Source organism: Mchenga conophoros, linkage group LG7 (assembly GCF_057382185.1).
Source record: "Mchenga conophoros isolate Kocher_MC1m ecotype Shallow Benthic linkage group LG7, M_conophoros_male_GT1.1, whole genome shotgun sequence".
Classification (NCBI taxonomy): domain Eukaryota; kingdom Metazoa; phylum Chordata; class Actinopteri; order Cichliformes; family Cichlidae; genus Mchenga; species Mchenga conophoros.
In genome coordinates, this window is record NC_140532.1 from 10,777,151 (window position 1) to 10,797,639 (window position 20,489).

Here is a 20,489-nt window from a genome sequence, read left to right on the forward strand (position 1 = left end):
AATGGATGGAAAGCAATTTGGCCTGATAAGAGAATCTCCCATCAACTCCATCCATTAAGAATCACTTGGGTGTTGTATCATCTCTTCATTAAGATAAAACAGCATGTCTTATTTGTCCTGTAAGTTTCACAGCTAAGAATTATGAGATTTGTATGGGAAAGAATCTAAAATAAGAGTCATTGCAGTGATGAACATGTCAGCAACATGAGGGATATAGATTCCTGGGACAGAGGGTGGGTGGATAGGCACAGTGGGATGCAAACTGGGGTTATTTCCAAAACAGTAAGACATTAACACTCACATTTACTCTCTCTCTCTCTCTCTCTCTCTCTCTCTCTCTCACACACACACACACACACACACACACACACACACACAAATATTTTGGGATGCTTCAGCATGGCTCCCTTCCAGTCTCCATACCAGGTTTTAGCTGATTACCAGAAACAGGGGTCTCCACTGGGTGGAGATGTTTTTTCGAGGAAAAAACAAGGAAAACAAGACAAGAAAAGGCCGTCACGGATGTCTTTTTGGTACTAGAAACTAGATGAACTCTGCACACCTGAACATTTCTCTTACGTGAATATCTGCGGCCTCGACCCCTTTCATGTAAAACATGTGATATCTTGATAAAAGTTGTGAATGAACAGAATTTCACTACTGCCTTTTAATCACTGCCCAAGGGGGAATGTAAGACTGTGTCAGCAGAGGAGAGACTCAGCAGTGTTGTAAGATCGGGTGGGTTTCCGCCCAGTTAAGCGGTTCTAAAGATTTATCGTGCGGGTTAAAATTACGATACAACAACAATCCGGGTGTTTGGGATCATTTTGGCGGTTATTTCTTGCATGTAAATTTTATGGGTTAATTCGAAACAAGTACCATGAGTACAAACACACACACGCGCTCACACACGCACGGCGGTGCAGTGGGACCTACGTACAGTTAAGGTGCTCACGGTGAATAAAGCGCACGGACTCCTATACGTAGTGTACGTATGCAGTGAGTGCAGCACTGATGTGCACGGGTTGCTGTTTGGGTTGCTTTCAAGTGATAGGCGGGACTGTGGTCCAGACCTCTGGCAATAATCTCTCTCTCTCTCTCTCTCTCTCTCTCTCGCTCTCTCTCACACACACACACACGCACGCACACATTTGTGTGTCTCCGTATGTGTGAGTATGTGTGTCTGCAGTGCCTGTGTTCATTCCTCTTCGACGCTAAGTAGCACAGTGGAGCGTAAACTCGGCTATAGGATCTTTATATTTTGAAGAGTTTTGAATAACTTTTGGGCTGAAAACCATCTGCAATATCTGGCAACACTAGATCCAGATGTTTCACGTTTCCCCTGAGCGCTTTTTGGAGAGGTCTGCTTGACGAGGAGCAGTGACACACTGAACGTTAAACTCAACGATCCATGGCTAAAAGGACGATAAATGCTGTTATATTTGTGTAAAGTATTTTGATTTTGAGCTTTTTTTCCCTTTTGGCTGAGGAGAATGGAGAGGAAACTCAGAGCAGTTGTGCTGCTGGAGATACATTTGCTCTTCGTGTTCTTCTTGCACGGACAGTCTAGTGCAGATAACGAGAATGGTAAGTTAACACACAGGGTCACGGGGGTCATGGATTGTTTATTTTACTGTTTTGATCGAACTTTCTTAAATTATAACTTTAAGTGTGAATTAATCTGTTCACAGTCAGTGGAGCTATAAATGGTATGTGGGGAGTTGTTTTTTGTTTTAGTAAACCCTGGTATTTAAATACTTAAGCTTGATATAATGTCTTTTTAAAAAATCACAATACAAAAGCTGACATGTAATTAATGATTTTTAATGTTCATTCTTGCCCAGTCCCACATTTGTTTATATTGAGTGTTCATTTTCGAAGAAACTATAGTTTTAGTTTTTAAAAAGTTCAAAATCTGACATTTGGAAAGGACAATTTGCCTCTAGCAGTGATTGCTTTTCACCTTGTATGCATGTCCATCTACTTCACAATACTTCAACATAATATAAATACATCTACGAACAACAAAACAAGCTTTTATTGTCATGTTCCATTTCTATCTGGTCCTGAAGCACCAGATATCAGATTTAAAGAGAGTCATAAGTTGAAATTGCAGACAGATGAGATAAGGGTGATCTTGGTTTCAGGTCACTGAGGTCACTGACCAGTAGATCTCTCACACAAAGCTTCACAATCATCATAACCCAGAAATCACAGTACTCTACTCCAGAACTCATGTCATATGGATGTGAATGTGACAGTGTCTCTTATTTCTTTTATAGTAATTGATCTTGTGGAAGCACTAAACCTACCTCACCGAAAAAGTGCGAGCAGCGGCATGATCTACAAACTACGTAACAGAGCACCCCACCTGACACTTCCCGCTGAATATTCTCACTTCCTGTACTCCAACCTTCAGGGTAGCATGGGTGTTCACGTGGTGGGGCGCCAGGCGCCTCGATCCACTGCCACCATCTTTTCTCTTTCGTCTGCATCTTCGCCTATACTCCAGATCATCTCCTCCACTGTCAATAACACCCTGCGTGTGGACTACCAGGTTGAAGGAAGAGCGCACGACTTTGCCAGCATTAACCTTCTGGACACAAACCCTTTTGCAAGTGAAAAGTGGGGTCATCTGGCTGTGAGCCTGGAGCCTGACAGACTGGCATTTTTTGTGGACTGTCAAGAAGCTGCAGTTTTTCCGATAGAAAATGAGAACAGGATCAACCTAGAACTGCCTCAAGATGTTCTCATCACTCTTGGCAGCACATTAGGGAAGAGAAGCAGTAAATTTAGTGTGAGTTTACTTTGCTTACTGCATATTTGCTTCCACACAGAGAACATAGAGAGACATCATCTGAACTTCTTTATTAACAGTACTCTGTTTGTATTTTACACAATACTAGGTATTGTCCTATAAACCTTGTAATCGAAGGAGACTGTCTTTTGTTGAAAATAGTACCAGGAAATATAGTCAGCTTAGATTTACCGTGTGCATAATTACAAATAAAACATCAGATAGTATATCCAAGTATATGCAGTATATCCATAATCAATGCCATTATTCTACATAACAAATACATTATATATTTTATGTACTGACTGTATTTTTTCAAATGCAGGGATATTTGAAGGCAGCAGAAATTTCACTGAAAGCATATCCAAGGCGCCCATGGAGCTGCAATCTTACAGGTAAGAGCAGATTCCATCTCTCCGTCCGTCACAGTTTTTATAGGAAGGTGGGGTTACATCCTGGAACGGTCACCTGTCGATTGCAGACATAATGTATAGAAACAGACAACCATTCACAATCACAATCACGCCGATCACCAATTACCCAGTAGCCCTAAGAAATATGTGAATATATGAAGCCAGAGTATGTGAAACAGAGTACTCACACAGGCAGTGGTGCAGTGAGGCCTACCAAGGTTTTTAGCAGATGATTTGATGTTCCTGGCGACGGGGTCTAGTAACTGACTAACTTCCTATTATTGCAAAGTGGAAGCAGCTAAGAACCACAGCAACTCAGAGGGTTGCAGACCAGATAAAGTTAAAGAGCGAGGTCGGCAAGTGCTCAGGAGCATGATGTGTCAAAGTCACCAACTCTCTGCAGAGTTTCAAACCTCTTCTGAGCGCAAACACTGTGGACCCAGAGCTTCATGGCATATGTTTGCATGGCTGAGCACCGCCTGTAAGCTTAATGTGTAGGTGGCCCAGTACTTTTGACCATATAGTGTATGATGATATCATTCTGCCATTTGGTCAGAACTTATAATGTGTCAAAAATGTAGTATATTTCACTTCTGAGGAGTTCCACCATTTGACTGATTCTTATTTTAGATCATCTATTTCCTCCAGATGCACATGACCCAGATTCCCAGACTGACTCCAGCAAACCTCACAATGATTTACCCAGTAAACTTCAAACAAACCACAGATCACAGGACCAAACCAGCTATCATCCTCAGGAGATCCAGAGTGATCAGATGCAGGGAGCTGAGCCTCCTCGAGGTGATAATTCTGCTTCTCAGGAACAGAAAGATGAGACATTGAGGGAGCTGGAGAGACAGATGACAAAGCTGACTGATGAGTTGGGCATCATAAGAGAGCAGGTAAAGATCACACTTGGTGTATGAGTTTTCATGAAAAATGATATAATGAAACATAATTGCAGGGTACACTGAGATTTTTTTGTTTGTGTGTTTGTTTTATAACAGAACAAAAACCTACAAAATCGTGTAAAATTCCTGGAGTTATGTCTGAAGGACCATTGCAGAGAAGGTGACTAAGCTTCTGTCTGTTTGTGAGATCTGTCACGGGTGTTTTATGTTATTGTTTTGTTTTTTCAAATTTTAAATTCGTTGTATTCACGAAGATACGGAGAAAATGTAAATATGTCTTTGTGTCTCCTGTCAGCAACAATATTGCACATAATTAGTAGCTCTTTACTGATAGCTATCACGGCTTTTGTTTTTCCTGGGGGACACAAACAGAACAGGCAGGTATTTTTGACCCACACTGAAGTCAACTAGACTAGCTTCATAAAATGTTTATGAAGAACACTGCTGTCCAACCTCTGTGTGGTGAAAATGTATTCAGGGCCTTTTAACAATGCTACTGACACAATTATACATGAAAAGATTGGCATTAAATTTGTGTTTCTCAGAGATTCCTTAAGAGAATTCCTCCTTCCTCCTCTGTGTATGTCTGTTATACTGTCTGTAAATATAAAATCTCATAAGGTTTTGAATGATCGCTGATAAAACTTTGTAAAAGTCCAGCGTGGGGTGATGTTAACAATCCTTTAAAATTTGGCTTAGATCCACCGAGGTCTTCAAGGTGAACTTTATTGGTGAAAAACTGACAAAAAGCCTAATAAATTAGAAACTATAATTCTTAAGTGTGGTGTGTATTGTCAATGTAGAGAAAGTACCATATAAAGATTTAAAATATGTCATATTTGACCTCTGACCTTTCCTTCAAGATCAATAGATTGATCCAAAGGTCAAAGTGATGATAATGCTACATAGAACTATTTAAAACTTTTTTTCTTACTGCCATTATTTGTGTTGACAACATATAAGTATAAAATAGGGCATATGGGGATTTTAAGTATTGCGATCGTGGCTCAAGAGTTGGGAGTTCGCCTTGTAATTGGAAGGTTGCCGGTTCGAGCCCCGGCTTGGACAGTCTCAGTCGTTGTGTCCTTGGGCAAGACACTTCATCCGTTGCCTACTGGTGGTGGTCAGAGGGCCCGGTGGCGCCAGTGTCCGGGAGCCTCGCCTCTGTCAGTGTGCCCCAGGGTGGCTGTGGCTACAATGTAGCTTGCCATCACCAATGTGTGAATGGGTGGATGACTGGTTGTGTAAAGCGCTTTGGGGTCCTTAGGCACTAGTAAAAGCGCTACACAAATACAGACCATTTACATTACTTTTTACCTCTGATCTTTTCTTCAAGGTTAAATAAGGTCAAGCTTTCATAAAATGGCTTTTATCTTTTAAACTATGTTTAAAATTCTACTGCATTTGTTTGTATTGGCAACATTTGGGAAATGATCATTTGCATCCAAATATGTCTTACTTGACTATTTCCTTATGTTGAATTACATGGCAGAGCTTCAGAACGGCTTGAGGTTGGTCACAATTGCTAATGAAGGCAAGCTTAGAAGCCACCTTCTTTCAGGTTTTGTATTACTATAGCTTTCTTTTAGTTTCTAATAGTGTATGAAGTATTCTCTTTCATTGTCATCGGCTTTTGATTTGTTATTTACAGAATGCAAACCTTTAGTCTCATATATGGTAGTCAGTGGATTTTATCACCCTTTCCTGTTCAAGTTTATGTATCTTATTGTGTTTTATATTTTCTGTCTGTATCTACATAGTAAACCAAAATTTTGGATTTGCGTCAAACTACTTCTTAGTTCAATTTTTAGACAGAATTTCTAGGCATAGCCAGATAGCAGGAGGGTTCCTCTTTGGTGGCCTCAGAATCTCATCTCTGCTATTTGCAGATGATGTGGTTCTGTTGGCTTCATCGGGTGATGTCCTCCAGCATGCTGGAGCAGTTCACAGTCAAATGTAAAGCGGCAGGAATGAAAATCAGCACCTGAGGCCATGGTTTTCAGCCAGCAAAAAGTAGAATGCCCATCCCGGGCCGGGGACGAGTTGCTGCCCCTACTCTGTGAAGTCTTCCTCCTCTCCCCTGGGAACAGCACTAATTTCCTCTCATTTGGTCCCTGTTGGAAATAGTGCATGTTGGGAGGATGCTGTATCAGCAAACAAAGGCAAGGGTTCCATTACATGTGTAAACATTTAAAATCAAGGCATCTCTTATGTGAGCAGAAGAAAATGACAAGTTCAGCAAATTATAAAAAACAGCATATGTGTTTTCACCTCTGTACTTCTCAATTCCATATAATGCGTCACTTGTAGTGACAACATAGAAATGATCTCTGCAGTACCTCTTAGATTCATTAGATTCATTCTCATTCTCTACTTTTTTTTGGGGGGGGGGGGTGATTATGTGTATACGGCTGTCTTATGAACATGGGCACAAACGATCCACATCATCGCCCAAAGGGTATGAGAAAGCCAGGAAAATACTGGGAAAAAAGGATTTCAAATGGTTTCGTTCCATCATCAGAAAAAAACTATCCAAACAACAATATGTCTATCTTTTAACTGAATAATTTGTCAGTAATGTGTTGCTACACTGAAACTAAGCAGTTCCTGCGCGTTCTCCTTGGTGCATTTGAAGAAACTGTGTAAAAATACATGTGCATATGAAACAAAGACATGGGGCTTTTGCCGATGTTGGACTAGCCTCATTAAGGATTCCTTTAATTAAGTATTCTCTTGATTTTCCCATTTTTTCCCCCACATTTAGCCCACTGTCCCCTTTCTTACACCCCACTGACCTACCTTTGGCACTTGCTTCATTGCTAGTACATACGTAGAGCAGACAGCTGCAAGGGCACCATGATTACACACACTTGTGGACTCACACTTTTAGCAAATGCATTCTTGGCTTGCTAAAGGAAATGCCTTTAGGCACAGTAGGCAGCTTTACTAACCTCTTGTTTGCGCGGTGATTATTGCCTTCTCTTGCACACAAACACATTGTTTGAGTCATTACATTGATTAAAGGCTGAAATACCCAAGGTCAGCAAATTATATTCAACGAGGAATGTAAATGCTTATAATAAATGTGACTTTTCTCTTCAGTGATTGCTGTACTATAAACATAATCTTTTAAATGGACAAAGACATAATAGAGGAAGTTATTAAGACCGTGATTTCATCTGTTTGGTAGGGAATCCCTCAGAAAACTAACATTCTGTTTCGCCCACAGTAAATTTCCTGCAGTGTTAATAGACTTGTCTGACTTAACGTCGGAAAGTATGAAGACAATTCTGGTTATGGTTACAGTCCATAAAATGCGTATGCGTGTGTAAAGGCAAGCCCGTGTATATCACATGAGAACCATGCTGTTTGTTATTACTGGAAAGGGAGCAAAGCCAGATGTTCATCAGTGACTCAGTGAGAAAAGGTAAAGAAAACCTGTGGAGACAGACAGAGATGGCAGAGGGTGGCACCAGAAAAATTTAGATTTTCTTATTTACAGTATACACTCCAGCATAAACACAACCAAAGAGCAGAGTCAAGCAACTGGCAAGGTTTATTTACAACAAGATTTCAACTTGTAAACTTCAATAGGAAATGAAAGCTTTACTGCTTGTAAAAACACAGTATTTAGCTATGTTAAAAACAGCACTAATGAGGCAGGCAGTGAGTTGCAGGTGCAGGAAGCAAGCCATGGGCAGAATCAGAGGTGATCGATCCAACAAAGAGTAAAGAGAAAAAGGTTGACAGAGAGACACAGAGAAAGAAAGCAGAATAAAACTCCAAGCCTGCATAAAATCCTAACTTACAATTAAAGACGCAGAAAAAAATTGTGATCTAAAGACTTTGTTTGATTTCCAGGGGTCCAGTCAGATTGTCCTTTTCACAATGGGTCCAACTGTACTGAAGATCGCTGTCAGACAAGAGCGTGTAATGTACGTGTTTGATATTCAGTCGCAACAAAATAATAATGAAAAACAATAAATGAACCTAAAGAAATCTGCTGGTCCTGTTTCCTGTTCATTGCTTATGTTATGTTTATTTTTCTTCATTTAAATAGGAGGATAACAGGCAGTGCCCTCAACAGCCGTGCGCTCCTCAAAACTGCCCAGGAGAGAATGTACCTGACTGTCAGAGAAGAACATGTAATGTGAGTATTTAATAATTAACCACAACAGATGATTTTCAAACACATTTAATGAGCTCAAACAACCTTTCTCACACTGTTTTCTGTTGATTCTTTCTCTCATTTTTGTTTCTCTTCATTTAAATAGGAGGATAACAGGCAGTGCCCTCAACAGCCGTGCCGTCCTCAAAACTGCCCACAGGAAAATGTACCTGACTGTCAGACACGAACGTGTGATGTGAGTATTTCATATTTTTCCATAAGAAATGGAAAAATGTTTAATAAGTTTGAAGAAGTCTTCTGCTCCTATTTTCCATTCCTTTTTTCTTATTTTTTCATTTTAATAGGAGGATAACAGGCAGTGTCCTCAACAGCGATGCCCTAATCAAGACTGCAGAGAGGAGAATGTACCTGACTGTCAGACAAGAACGTGTAATGTGAGTATTTAATAATTAACCACATGACAGTCAAAAACATTTAATGAATTTAAAGAACTTTTCTGGCACTGCTTTCAGTTCATTCTTTCAAAGAGCGATATAAAAGACCCCTGTGAGTATACGATCAAGGGAACAATTCATCCTGCGTAGGGTATGGTCACCAGGGCCCCGCCCTGAAGCCAGGCCCGGGGAGGGTGCCTGAAGGTGAGCGTCTGGTGGCCACTTGTGTGTTCTCAGAATCAAATCCCTGCTTTTTGCAGTTGATGTTGTTCTGTTGCCTTCATCGGGCGATGGCCTCCAGCTCGCACCGGAATGGTTCGCAGCAGTCAAGTGTGAAGCAATGAAAATGAGAATCAGCACCTCCAAATCTCAGGCCATGGTCCTCAGCTGGAAAAAGGGGAAGTGCCCACTCTGGTCAGGGACGAGTTCCTGCCCCAAGTGGAGGAGTTTCTTGAAGTCTTGTTCACGAGTGACGAGAGAAGGGAGCGGGAGATCTACAGACGGGTTGGTGTTGTGGCTACAGTGATGGGGATGTTGTACCGGTCCTTTCTTGGTGAAGAGAGGGCTGAGTGTAAACGTGAAGCTCTCCATTTACCGGTTGAACGAGATTCCAACCCTAACCTATGGTCACGAGCTGTGGGTAGTGACTGAAGGAACAGATTACGGACACAAGCGGCAGAAATGAGCTTCCTTTGAAGGGTGGCTGGCCTCTCCCTTAGAGATAATGCGCAAAAAGATGGATGGATGGATCTTTCTCTCATTTTACTTTCTTTTCATTTAAATAGGAGGATAACAGGCAGTGCCCTCAACAGCCAAGCCCTCCTCAAAACTGCCCACAGGAAAATGTACCTGACTGTCAGACACGAACATGTGATGTGAGTATTTCATTCTTTTCCATAATAAACAACAATCAAAAATATTTAATAAGGTTGAAGAAGTCTGCTGGTCCCATTTTCCATTAGTTTTTTTTATTTTTTTGTTTGTCTTCCTTTTAATAATAGGATAACAGGCAGTGCCCTCAACAGCCATGCCCTAATCAAGACTGCAGAGAGGAAAATGTAACTGGCTGTCAGACACGAACGTGTGATGTGAGTATTTCATATTTTTCCATAATAAATAACAATCAAAAATATTTAATAAGCTTGAAGAATTCTGCTGGTCCTATTTTCCATTCCTTTTTTCTCAATTTTTGTTTGTCTTCCTTTTAATAATAGGATAACAGGCAGTGCCCTCAACAGCCATGCCCTAATCAAGACTGCAGAGAGGAAAATGTACCTGGCTGTCAGACACAAACGTGCAATGTAAGTATTTGATGTTTACTTCATAATAAATGACAATCAAAAATATTAAATAAGCTTAAGAAGTCTTTTGGCCCTTTTTTCCATTCCTTTTCTCATTTTGTGTTTCTCTTAATTTGAATAGGAGGATAACAGGGAGTGCCCCCCTCAAGACTGCCCACAGGGGAATGTACCTGGAGGCTGTGCCCAGCAAATCACAGGTAAGTACAGAGAAGATAAAGCATACTAAACAATACATTTGAGAGGAACTAAACTTGCCTATTTGGCAAGGTACACATTCATTCATTTTATGCACACTGGTAACTCTGTCTGGCATTCATTGTATCATTTCTTTTTATTTCTTTTGGCTGGTCCCTTTAGGGGTCACCACAGCAGAGCATCTCCCTCCATCTCACCCTATCCCTTGCATCCTTTTCTGTCATACCAACCATCTGCATGTACCCCTTCACCACATCCATGCTTTTTACTGTATCACCCATGGTGCATAACTTGTAAGCCTACACTGGCATTTTTATAGCTATTCAAAATAATTCTGCGTTCCACTTTTTTACTATAACAAATAGCATGTGCTGTCCTAATCACATATACTCAAATTTCCAGTTGTCAATGTCACAAAAATTGACAGGACTCAACAAATATGAAAACAAATGGACCTTCTTGTTGGTTTCGGGTTGTTAGGAACTCTGTACTGAGAATCTTTCTTGCAGAAAGGTTTAGGGTGGATAAAAATCTGTTTAGATGTACAGATTAATATCTTCATACCTAGAAGCACAGGAATAGTACAATAATGTGATGTGTGTTTACAGGTTGCACCCATTCTGGTGTAAATTATAACAATGGAGACTCTTGGAGGTCGGTGGAGAGTCCTTGTGATATCTGCCAGTGTTTGGTGGGTCTGACAGCAACTACATGCTCAGGTTTTCATCTGGTCACTCACCTTCATCTCTAATAATGCTGTTCACTCTTCATCACAGGATGGTTATGTTCGCTGTGAGAGGGAGCAGTGTTACACTCCCTGTAGAAACCCTACTGCTCCTCCTCCAAATACCTGCTGTCCAGTCTGTGAAGGTGGGCTTAATTGCCTTGTGTAATAAGGTTTGTATATGTGTTAGACTGTAGAGGCATAATGTGTCTATTTGTGTGTCTTGTAGGCTGTGATGTGAATGGACATGAAGTCCCTAATGGAGCTGTGATCCCTGTTGGAGACCCCTGTGAAGAGTGTAGATGTGAGGTGTGTCTATAAGTTACAATTAAATTTGATTTTCGTGTGTGTAAATGAATTGAGGATCATGTTTTTTTTGTTTTTTCTCTCAAAGAATGGAAATATGGTGTGTTCACGCGTTCGCTGTTCTGCTCCATCTTGTAACAATCCAGTATATCATGCTGGGGAGTGTTGTCCACGGTAACAAGCCCGCCTACCACCATCATCCGTATCATATTTAAGCCTGTACAGTTTCACCTTTTTTGTTGTTTTTAAATATATTTAATCAATGTTTACGTGAACCTGTAGATGCGAGCAGTGTGAATATGAGTCCGAAGTGTATGTGAATGGAGAGAGGTTCACGTCAAAGAGAGACCCCTGCCTCCAATGCTACTGCTCTGTGAGTTTAAACTGACAAAGTCTGAATAAAAATGTATCAAAACTTACAGAGTAGCCATGATATTTGTGACAACTAAGGTTAAAAGAATAAGTGATACATATTCAATTTCTTCGCTAGGCAGGTCAAGTGTCATGTGAACACATGGCTGCATTATGTCCTACACCACAGTGTACTCATCCAGCTAAGCACAGAGGAGAATGTTGTGCCTCATGCAATGGTCAGTGTCAAAATATGCATCTAGTTCCCTCTACATTTCAACTTTCACAGAAACAACCAATCAGCTATCTGTGTTTGTTCCTCCAGAGTGTGAGTATGAACAGAGGGTGTATGCTGATGGGGAAATTTTCAGCCCTTCTGGGGGTGGACCCTGCCTGCAGTGCAGGTGTAAGGCAAGTTTATGCAATATACACCCAAAGAAAGTGTGTGTCTAGTGCAAAAATCTCTTTGTTTTTTCACTCAAGAGGAGGCATGATTCTTCATTTGTTTCATGCATTTTTCTTTTCTAGATCATAGCACTTTTTATGCCCATTAATATCTTTGACATTTCTTTTGTTGCTTCTCTGGTTTAGAGTGGAAATGTAATTTGCAACGAAGAAAAGTGCCCTCCTGTCCGCTGCTCCAATCCAATTAGACACCCACATCTTTGTTGTCCAGTCTGCAAAAGTAACTTCTGACTCATACACATTTAGAGTGCAGGTTCATACGAGTGAGTGTCCTGTAAGAAAACCTTCTTTTCTCATTGCAGCATGTGAACTGGATGGAGTGGAATATGATGAGGGGTCCAACTGGCAGCCTGAGGGTCCTTGTTCCAGCTGTACCTGTGCAAATGGAGAGGCCTTATGCACACGCACACAGTGTGCTGCCAACAACTGTCTGCATCCCACCAGGATTACTGGTAAGACTGTGACCCTAACTCTTATAAATGCTATATTTATTACACATTAATTGAAATATGTCTTTTTTGTTTTGTTTTAATTTTGATGATTAGGCTGTGTGTCTGGTGAAAATCAGGCATCTATATATCAAACTATGATCAGTCAAGCCAGCCTACTCGGCAAAGGCTTACTCTCCTTGAGGAGTGTGGACATTTTCAAGTCAGCAGGCTTCCCCATGAGTGTGGTTGTGTCTGCTGAACTTTGTGAAATGAATGTGTAAAATATTACGTTTATGTTTCTTAATTAAATTATGGAAAAAATGAACTTTTTCACAAATTCCACATTTTTTGAGATACTTTAACAAACTGAATACTCTGTCTCGTTTTTTAGGCTCCTGTTGTTCAGTCTGTGACAGCTGCACTTATAACCAACGTGTCTATAGCAATGGTCAGAGTTTCGCGACCCCTGACCAACCTTGCCACACCTGCACTTGTCTGGTAAGAATCCATTCATTAACACATTCCCTATCACTTTTTATCTTTGCACCTGCTAACATCTTCTCCTTTCATCTTATGCTCAGCATGGCACTGTTCAGTGTGAGAGACAATCTTGTCCTCAGCTTAACTGCAGGGACTCCTACACCCCACCTGGAGACTGTTGCCCCAGATGTCGAGGTACCTAAAACTCAGACTGTGATTCTTATCATAGGTAAACGTGATCTATTCTGAGTGAGGTGACTGTAATGTGTGTGTTTGTTCTTGTCAGACTGCGCCTATGAAAACCGTGTGTTTTTGAATGGAGATGTTTTTCCCAACCCCGTGAGTGTGTGTGAGGAGTGCACATGTGCGAGTGGAAGGATTGACTGCCATCAGGCACAATGTTCTGAGCCTCGCTGTAATGCACCGATGCCTGGGCAGTGCTGCCAGAACAACTGCAATGGTGAGAAAGTTTACATTTGCTGTAAGGAAAATAAACAACTCTGAGAAATTAGGATCTCATAATTACAACATTGCTTGTTTTACTGCTGCAGGCTGCAGCTATGTAGGGAAAGAATATTCCAATGGACAACAATTTCCCCATCCTACTGACTCATGCAGGACATGCAGCTGCACTGTAAGAATAATGAGTACAACACCTAATTCAATAACATGTTGCCTTCTTAAAGCAGGTTTTCATTTCTGTTTGTGTTTGTCATAGAATGGAAATGTCCAGTGTCTGATGAAGAGGTGTCCACCACTGACCTGCTCTAACCCTCATGTGATACAAGGAGAGTGCTGTCCCCAGTGTCCTGGTAAGGATATGCAAGAACAGAGTCCTTCTGGGGCGCTTGTTTGAAAAGTTATTTTAAAGCATTAGCTAAATGAATTTCCAGTGCAACAGTAAAATTGCATGAGAGAATCACCAGCCAAATATGCCACAAAATAGAGTTTTAAAAAGCCTTTTTTCGCTGTTATACAAGCCATTTTTGCTCTTGCAGAATTCTCTTTATCTTTTTTGATGACTTAAAATATCTAGAAAAAGTAGTACAAAGCACAGTTACCCCCCTCAAATAAAAAAATTCACAAATCTACTTTGAACCAAGAAAAAGGCACTCTTCGTCACTCCACAATTCAAAAGTTTACACTAGTAATGTAAACTACATCTAGTAATAGTTTTTTTGAGTGAAGACAAAGGTAGGGGAGTGGGGGAAGGCATATACAGAAGCAGCAAAAGAGGGGGAAAGGTAGGAGTAGGGACTCTAAATGTAGGAATTATGATTGGTAAAGGAAGAAAGGTGGCTGATGTGATGGAGAAAAAGGACGCTAGATAGGAAGGCTGTGTGCACAAAAGCAAGGAGCATCGGAGGTGGATTTAAACTGTTCTACCATGGTGACAATAAGGAGCCAAATGGAGGGGGGATAATCTCAAAGGAAGAGAGATTGAACAGACTTACATGGACACGTAGATATTGACAACCGAGGCAGTGAGGTGCTGGATAGGTATGTGATAAGCAGAGAAATGTGGAAGGAAAGATGGCAGTTGGCTTTGCAAAAAGGATGAAAATTTTTGGGAAAGCATATTTCAAGAAGGGAGAAGAACAGGGTAGGATAGGGTAAGATAGGAAAGAGTGGAGACAGGCGGACTACATCTTGTGCAGAGGGTGCAATCTGAAAGAGGTTGGAGACTGCAAGTGGAGAATGTAGCTAAGCAGCTTCATTAGGTAGTCTGTAGGATGAATTTGGAAATCAAGAACAGAAAGCAAGTGAAGGCAGAGGCAAGGATTAAATAATGGGAGTTGAAAAAGAGTGCAGAGTTCAGGAAGGAGTTGAGGCAGGCTCTGGGTCGTAGGAAAGAATTAGCAGATGACCGGGAAATTAAAACTTAGGTGGTGAGGGAAACGGCCAAGAGTGGAGATGCTATGATTTTTGTTGGGAGTAACCAGGATGGACAGGATTAGAAATATTAGGAACAGCTTAGGTTGAGGTTAGAGGCAACGCTAGGGAGGCGAACTTGAAATGGGCTGGACATGTGCAGAGGAAAGAGAGTGGATGTAAGGGGTAAATGGTTTTGAATATGGAGTTGCCAGGCAGAAGGAAAAGAGGAAGACCACAGAGGAGTGTCATGGATGTAGCGAAGGAGGACATGGAGAAAGTTGGTGTGACTGAAGAGGATGCTAGAGATTGGGTGAAATGGAGGCAGACAATCTGCTGTGACGATGGAGGAGGAAGAGGAATAATAGCAGTTTCAGGACTACACTGCAAATAGGAACTGGTCAAATACTGTGTTTGTATGCTTTACATACATATATAATGAGAGAATAGTATAATATAATTTAAATATAAATACAAAAATGATTTGGTGATGGCAAAATATAAGTTATACCAACGACTATGAAGCTGACTCCTGAAAGTTTTTATGGTAAATAATTTCACAGTTTTTGTTTTCTTCAGCTCCTCAGTCAGACTGTGTGTATGAACAAAGCTCCTACAGTCACTTGGAGCATTTCAGCGACCCCAATAACGACTGTCGATCATGTGCCTGCACCAACGGGACAGTTCGCTGTAAACGAAAGCGCTGCCCGTTCGCTCACTGTTCTCACCCCATCAAACAAGACTGCTGTCGGAGCTGCGAAGGTACAAGTTGTCATGTCCTTAATTAAAGATCAGAACACTACTGATATTTGATGCAGTTGTTTATTGCGTCTTTATTATCAATTATTTTTCTCTCTCTCTCTTTTTCTCAGGCTGCTTATATGAAGATCAACAGCGAGTTAATGGGGAGATGTGGGATAACCCATCAGAGCCATGTGTTGAGTGTGCTTGCCGTGACGGCTCTGTCCAGTGTCAGAGGAAACGCTGTCCTCCCTCCAACTGTAAACACCCAGTCCAGAGAGATTGCTGCATGTCCTGTGATGGTGAGAACCTGAGCCAATGCACCAATCACTGGCCTCAGTTAAAGTCATTTAAAAATGATCTTTTTTTGCATGTATTAAACTGTAAATTTCTTCTTGCAGGCTGCATGTATAATGGTAGAGAATATCTTGACGGCACTGAGTTTCATGATGGCAGCGACCCCTGTGTTGTCTGTCACTGTTACGGAGGCGATGTCACGTGCTCCAGGATACCCTGTGATGAAAAGTGCAGTCACCCTTACAAACCACCAAGACAATGCTGTGGAGAATGTGACCGTATGAACGCTTAATAAACTAACTGTGCCCACACTGATATTTTCCCCCAATTTTTACAATTTGACCAACTAAACACATCTTTATTTGACAGGCTGTTCCTATAATGGCGCAGTCCTCATCAATGGACAGTCCATTCCTGACCCAGGAAACCCTTGCTATGAATGTATTTGCCAGGTAGTATCAGCACACCCACACAGACATTCCTATTAGCTTTAGACACCATGTCATGCTTATTTCTCTTACAGAGAGGCTCGGTGCAATGTAGGAGGAAGCGGTGTCCTGAAGCCCTTTGTCCTAATCCAGTCGCTGATGCTTGTGGTTGCCCAGTTTGTGGAGGTATCAGCGATCAACACATCGCAGCTCATGTTAAGTAGAATAAGTAGGTAACTGATGCTTTATTGTGTATGCAGGTTGTCGTTTTGAAGGTCTGACTTATGCTGATGGACAGATTCTCCTTGAACAAGAAAAAGCGTGCGAGGACTGCAGATGTTCAGTGAGCGAGAGCAACGCATTATTTAAACCGCTTATTAAGTTCACCATCATGGCATCATGTTTTATTTTTGTTTGGGTTTTGGTTGTTTTTTTTAGAGAGGAGAGGTAGTGTGTGAGCAAAGAAAATGCCCTGCTGTGTCATGCCCACATCCAACTCTCAACAGCTGCGCATGTGAAGTGTGTGATGGATGTAACTTCTATGGACGCGACTGTTTGAGTGGGGAGCAATTTGCACACCCTACAGATAGCTGTCAGCGCTGCTCCTGTCAGGTACTGCCATGCATCATTTTCAGCTCTATCAACTGTGACATTCAGTATACACAGAAAAATCAGAAATCAGAAACTTTAGAGATTACAGGCTTATATTAAGAACCAAACCTGCAAATATCTGTCATTTCAGATTATGTATGCTCGGAAAGTTTATAGCTTGCTTTTTCACAGAAGATGGCAGATGTTATTTGATATGCACCAGTTGCAAATGATTCCCTAGTTCTAACTGAGCATTGTTCAAATGCCACAACCAACCCGAGTATTGTTTCTGCCCATGTCTATCACTTTATGACCACAGAGCACCATACTGCTGCATTGAGCAGGATAACGCACAAAGCTCAGATCATCTTAAACTGGTTTGTTGAGCGTGACAATAAGTTCACTGTAGTCACATAGCCTCCAGAGTCACCAGAGCTGTAAAGAAACATTTGAGGACTTAAAAGAAGCAAGCTACAAATGTTTTGTAACCACGTGTAAACCATTTAAACAGTATATGTTACTTAAGGAAGATACATTTAGCTAACAATTTGTTTAATAGCACAACCCTAACCCCATCAGCACATTACAATTTGGTGAATTTTTCTTTTATTTTGAAAAACTGCCAGGAAATGTTTTCGCTCCCTGTTGTTTTAATATTTGTTAGTTTGTTTAAAAAATATTATTACAGTTTCCCTCATGAGGCTTTGATGGATATTTTATTTTTATATATATTTATTTTATTATATCTAAAAAGACTTTGGTTTAACTACTTTCAAAAGGTTATGTGTTTTTATTGTAAAAAAAAGTCTTGTCTCTAACATATGTATCTATCCACAATTCAAAAAGACTAAATCTAACACTGAAACTAATAAAAACATAACTAAAATTAAATATTTTCAAACAATAAAAACTAAACCGAAACAAAAAACTGAATTAAAACTGAAGTAAAAACAAAAAGTCAAAATGAAATAAAATTAAAAACTCATTTAAAACTATAATAACTCTTCATATTAGAAGTGACTTTTTACCAGGCATTAATTTGCACTTGCTTTTTTGTGTGTGTTTGTATGTGTGTTGTGTAGAATGGTGGTGTGGTATGTGAGCAGGAATCTTGTCCAAGCATTACCTGTAGCAATCCAGTGACACGTCCTGGGGAATGCTGCCCCATCTGTGACTGCTGTTTCTATGAGGATGCTGTTTATTCTAACGGCGAAAGCTTCAGGCCCCCATCAAACCAATGCCAGAGCTGCACCTGTGTCGCGGGCACTGTTGAATGTGTGTCCGACGGCTGCCAACAAGCACCCTGCGCTCAACACGTTTCCATGTCAGAGCCGTGCTCAGGTACATCCTGAAACGATAAACACACAGCCAACAATTCATTATAAAGAAAGCTAGGATCCCGTATGTATTCACTTTTTAAATATAACAAGGGCTTCACAGAAAATTAACCTGCATTAGTATGTAATCTTTACTGTTTTCACACTGTTAAACAGAAATGTCACAGAAGTACAAAGAGTATAAATCCCATTTTGAATTCAAGCACCTGATCACAAAAATTACACATCTCAACAACTTGGAACACGTTATTTTCACCTTTTATGGACTAATTTGGAAATCTGCTTCCTTTGGACGAAGACTATTAAGACGCTCACTAACTTGAGACGCTGAATCACTGACCTTTATCATTTTGTTCCTGGTTACAACCCCTGTAACAAGAAGTCAGTTGTCTACCCAGACCCCTTGACCCTGTCACCACTTTATTTTGTCATAATAAGTCTTTGTTTAGTCCTTGATCTTGTCACCCAGTTGTTGTCTTCCAGACCCTCCACCTTATATGTTTTGTCACTGTTTAACACTTGCATGTAAACCATACCCAGCCCATACTCTTGTTCACCAGTATAAATGTTGTGTTTTGTCAGTGGGTCAGGGTTGGATTACCTTCCCAGACCCACTCTCTGAATTGGTACCAGAATACTCAATAAACATACCACCACAGCAAACTTTCAACAGTTTGGTCCCGTGATCCATTTGGTAATACGTTTAGTTGGAGACTGTTACTAAGTGGTCAGTGATCCTTTTGAAAACACAGTTATTGTTCCTGTGTGCTGTCTAAGGTCTGTGGAACTGCATGGCCTTAGGATTTGACTAAATTGCTTAAGGTTTTGACATTTTAGTTACCAGAGGACTGAAGAACAGAAAAAAAATTTTTAAATGCATCTGAGAGTTTTAAAAGTTTGAAAAGAAAAAAGAAACTAAGAAAAATGAAATGACATATGGGTTCATAGTGGGAGTAGGAGTACATCAGGAATGTGCTTTGAGCCAATTCTCGTTTGCAATGCTGATGGACAGTCTGACAGAGAAAGACAGACTGGAGTCTTTGTGGACTTTATATTTCTAGACAATATTGTGATCTATAGTGAGAGTGGTTTAGAGTCAGTGGCACTATTAAAAAAAACGAAAAAAAAGACAAGAGACGGAGTTCAAGGTGGCAGAGTTAAGATGCTAAGATTCTGATTAGGAGTGACCAGAATTGACAGGATATGAAATGAATATATTAGAGGCTCAGCTGAGGTTGAGCATTTTGGAAAGGTTAGAGAGGCAAGGCTGAGATGATTTGGACATGTGCAGAGGAGGGATGGTGTGTATGTTTGGCAAAGGATGTTTAGGATGGAGTTGCCAGGCTGCCAGGAAAAGAGGAAGGCCACAGAGAAGATTCATGTAGTGAACGAGGACATGCCGAGAGTTGGCGTGGCAGAAAAAGATGCTGGGGATAGGGTGAAATAGAGGCTGATAAACCGCTGTGGTGACCCATAATGACAGCAGGTGAAAGAAGAAGAAGTTAGAGATTATTGGGAAAACATCATAACAATTTGTGTTTTTCTTTGTTGTGACGTCATTGCATGTTTTCTTTTGTTTGTCAGAACTTGTCTGTTTCTTTTGTGAAATGTCGTTTGATGTTTTCTTTTCCCCCCTTCAAAGTTCTACAAGAAAAACCAAAGAACATATTAATGTGATTCTGCTGGGATGAAAGGAGCCTTTAGGAGAAGTTAGTGGAGCATTCTTAATGCTGAGAATGAGTGTGAGGTTGAAAGCGAAAGAAATTCATTTAAAAAAATGTGGGGCCCAAACATCAATCAGTGAGATTAACAGGTCTCTTCAGCACATGGGCTCTACTTACTCATCACTATCGGTACCACAATATAAGGCAATGCAGACAGTGAAAAATGTGGTGCAAGACTCAAAGCCTACATGTGGCTGAAGAACAAGCTGAAAATATAGATACCTAACAGAGGAAGTTCCAGGTGTACTGTATGACCTTCTACTGGTCAATGAAGAAAGAGGTCATGACCATCATCCAGCACATATCACCACCTTGCACCATTCCCTGGCAGCTGCAGTGTGTGTGTTTTCGTCCCAATGATGGCTTTGCCTGCAGTATAATTTCACAAACCCGGATGATTTATTACAGCCAACATCAGGTGAAGGCTCAGCTGATACCCTTCTGTGCATTCTATTGGCCATATCTCATATGGGATATGCTACTTAAGCTGCTTCAGCCTGCAACAGCTACTGTTACCCCACAAGCTCCTTTACACACCCACATTTTCCATTTTGTGCTTTTA

At 40.8% G+C, this 20,489-nt stretch overlaps 1 protein-coding gene across 4 annotated transcripts in view; it reads left to right on the plus strand.

Moving 5' to 3' along the window:
• Nucleotides 1-1,155: 1,155 nt before the first annotated feature.
• The window catches only part of kcp (kielin cysteine rich BMP regulator), a 30,103-nt gene continuing 10,769 nt past the window's right edge, over nt 1,156-20,489 (plus strand). The window contains exons 1-35 of one of the 4 annotated variants that reach the window (XM_085282029.1): nt 1,156-1,587; nt 2,283-2,797; nt 3,123-3,192; nt 3,841-4,112; nt 4,218-4,281; nt 7,983-8,056; nt 8,182-8,271; nt 8,396-8,485; nt 8,595-8,684; nt 9,470-9,559; nt 9,686-9,772; nt 9,899-9,985; nt 10,107-10,182; nt 10,789-10,871; nt 10,957-11,050; nt 11,134-11,213; nt 11,299-11,384; nt 11,493-11,583; nt 11,701-11,800; nt 11,887-11,972; nt 12,153-12,246; nt 12,329-12,478; nt 12,849-12,955; nt 13,039-13,132; nt 13,224-13,397; nt 13,489-13,571; nt 13,656-13,749; nt 15,389-15,571; nt 15,682-15,852; nt 15,952-16,125; nt 16,217-16,299; nt 16,371-16,461; nt 16,536-16,618; nt 16,714-16,887; nt 17,949-18,207. In XM_085282029.1, coding sequence (XP_085138155.1) covers nt 1,494-1,587; nt 2,283-2,797; nt 3,123-3,192; nt 3,841-4,112; nt 4,218-4,281; nt 7,983-8,056; nt 8,182-8,271; nt 8,396-8,485; nt 8,595-8,684; nt 9,470-9,559; nt 9,686-9,772; nt 9,899-9,985; nt 10,107-10,182; nt 10,789-10,871; nt 10,957-11,050; nt 11,134-11,213; nt 11,299-11,384; nt 11,493-11,583; nt 11,701-11,800; nt 11,887-11,972; nt 12,153-12,246; nt 12,329-12,478; nt 12,849-12,955; nt 13,039-13,132; nt 13,224-13,397; nt 13,489-13,571; nt 13,656-13,749; nt 15,389-15,571; nt 15,682-15,852; nt 15,952-16,125; nt 16,217-16,299; nt 16,371-16,461; nt 16,536-16,618; nt 16,714-16,887; nt 17,949-18,207 — 4,333 coding nt within the window. In that variant the 5' untranslated portion in view covers nt 1,156-1,493. The remainder of the gene's footprint in view (nt 1,588-2,282; nt 2,798-3,122; nt 3,193-3,840; nt 4,113-4,217; nt 4,282-7,982; nt 8,057-8,181; nt 8,272-8,395; nt 8,486-8,594; nt 8,685-9,469; nt 9,560-9,685; nt 9,773-9,898; nt 9,986-10,106; nt 10,183-10,788; nt 10,872-10,956; nt 11,051-11,133; nt 11,214-11,298; nt 11,385-11,492; nt 11,584-11,700; nt 11,801-11,886; nt 11,973-12,152; nt 12,247-12,328; nt 12,479-12,848; nt 12,956-13,038; nt 13,133-13,223; nt 13,398-13,488; nt 13,572-13,655; nt 13,750-15,388; nt 15,572-15,681; nt 15,853-15,951; nt 16,126-16,216; nt 16,300-16,370; nt 16,462-16,535; nt 16,619-16,713; nt 16,888-17,948; nt 18,208-20,489) is intronic. The other 3 variants (XM_085282030.1, XM_085282032.1, XM_085282031.1) reach the window with 3 other exon arrangements.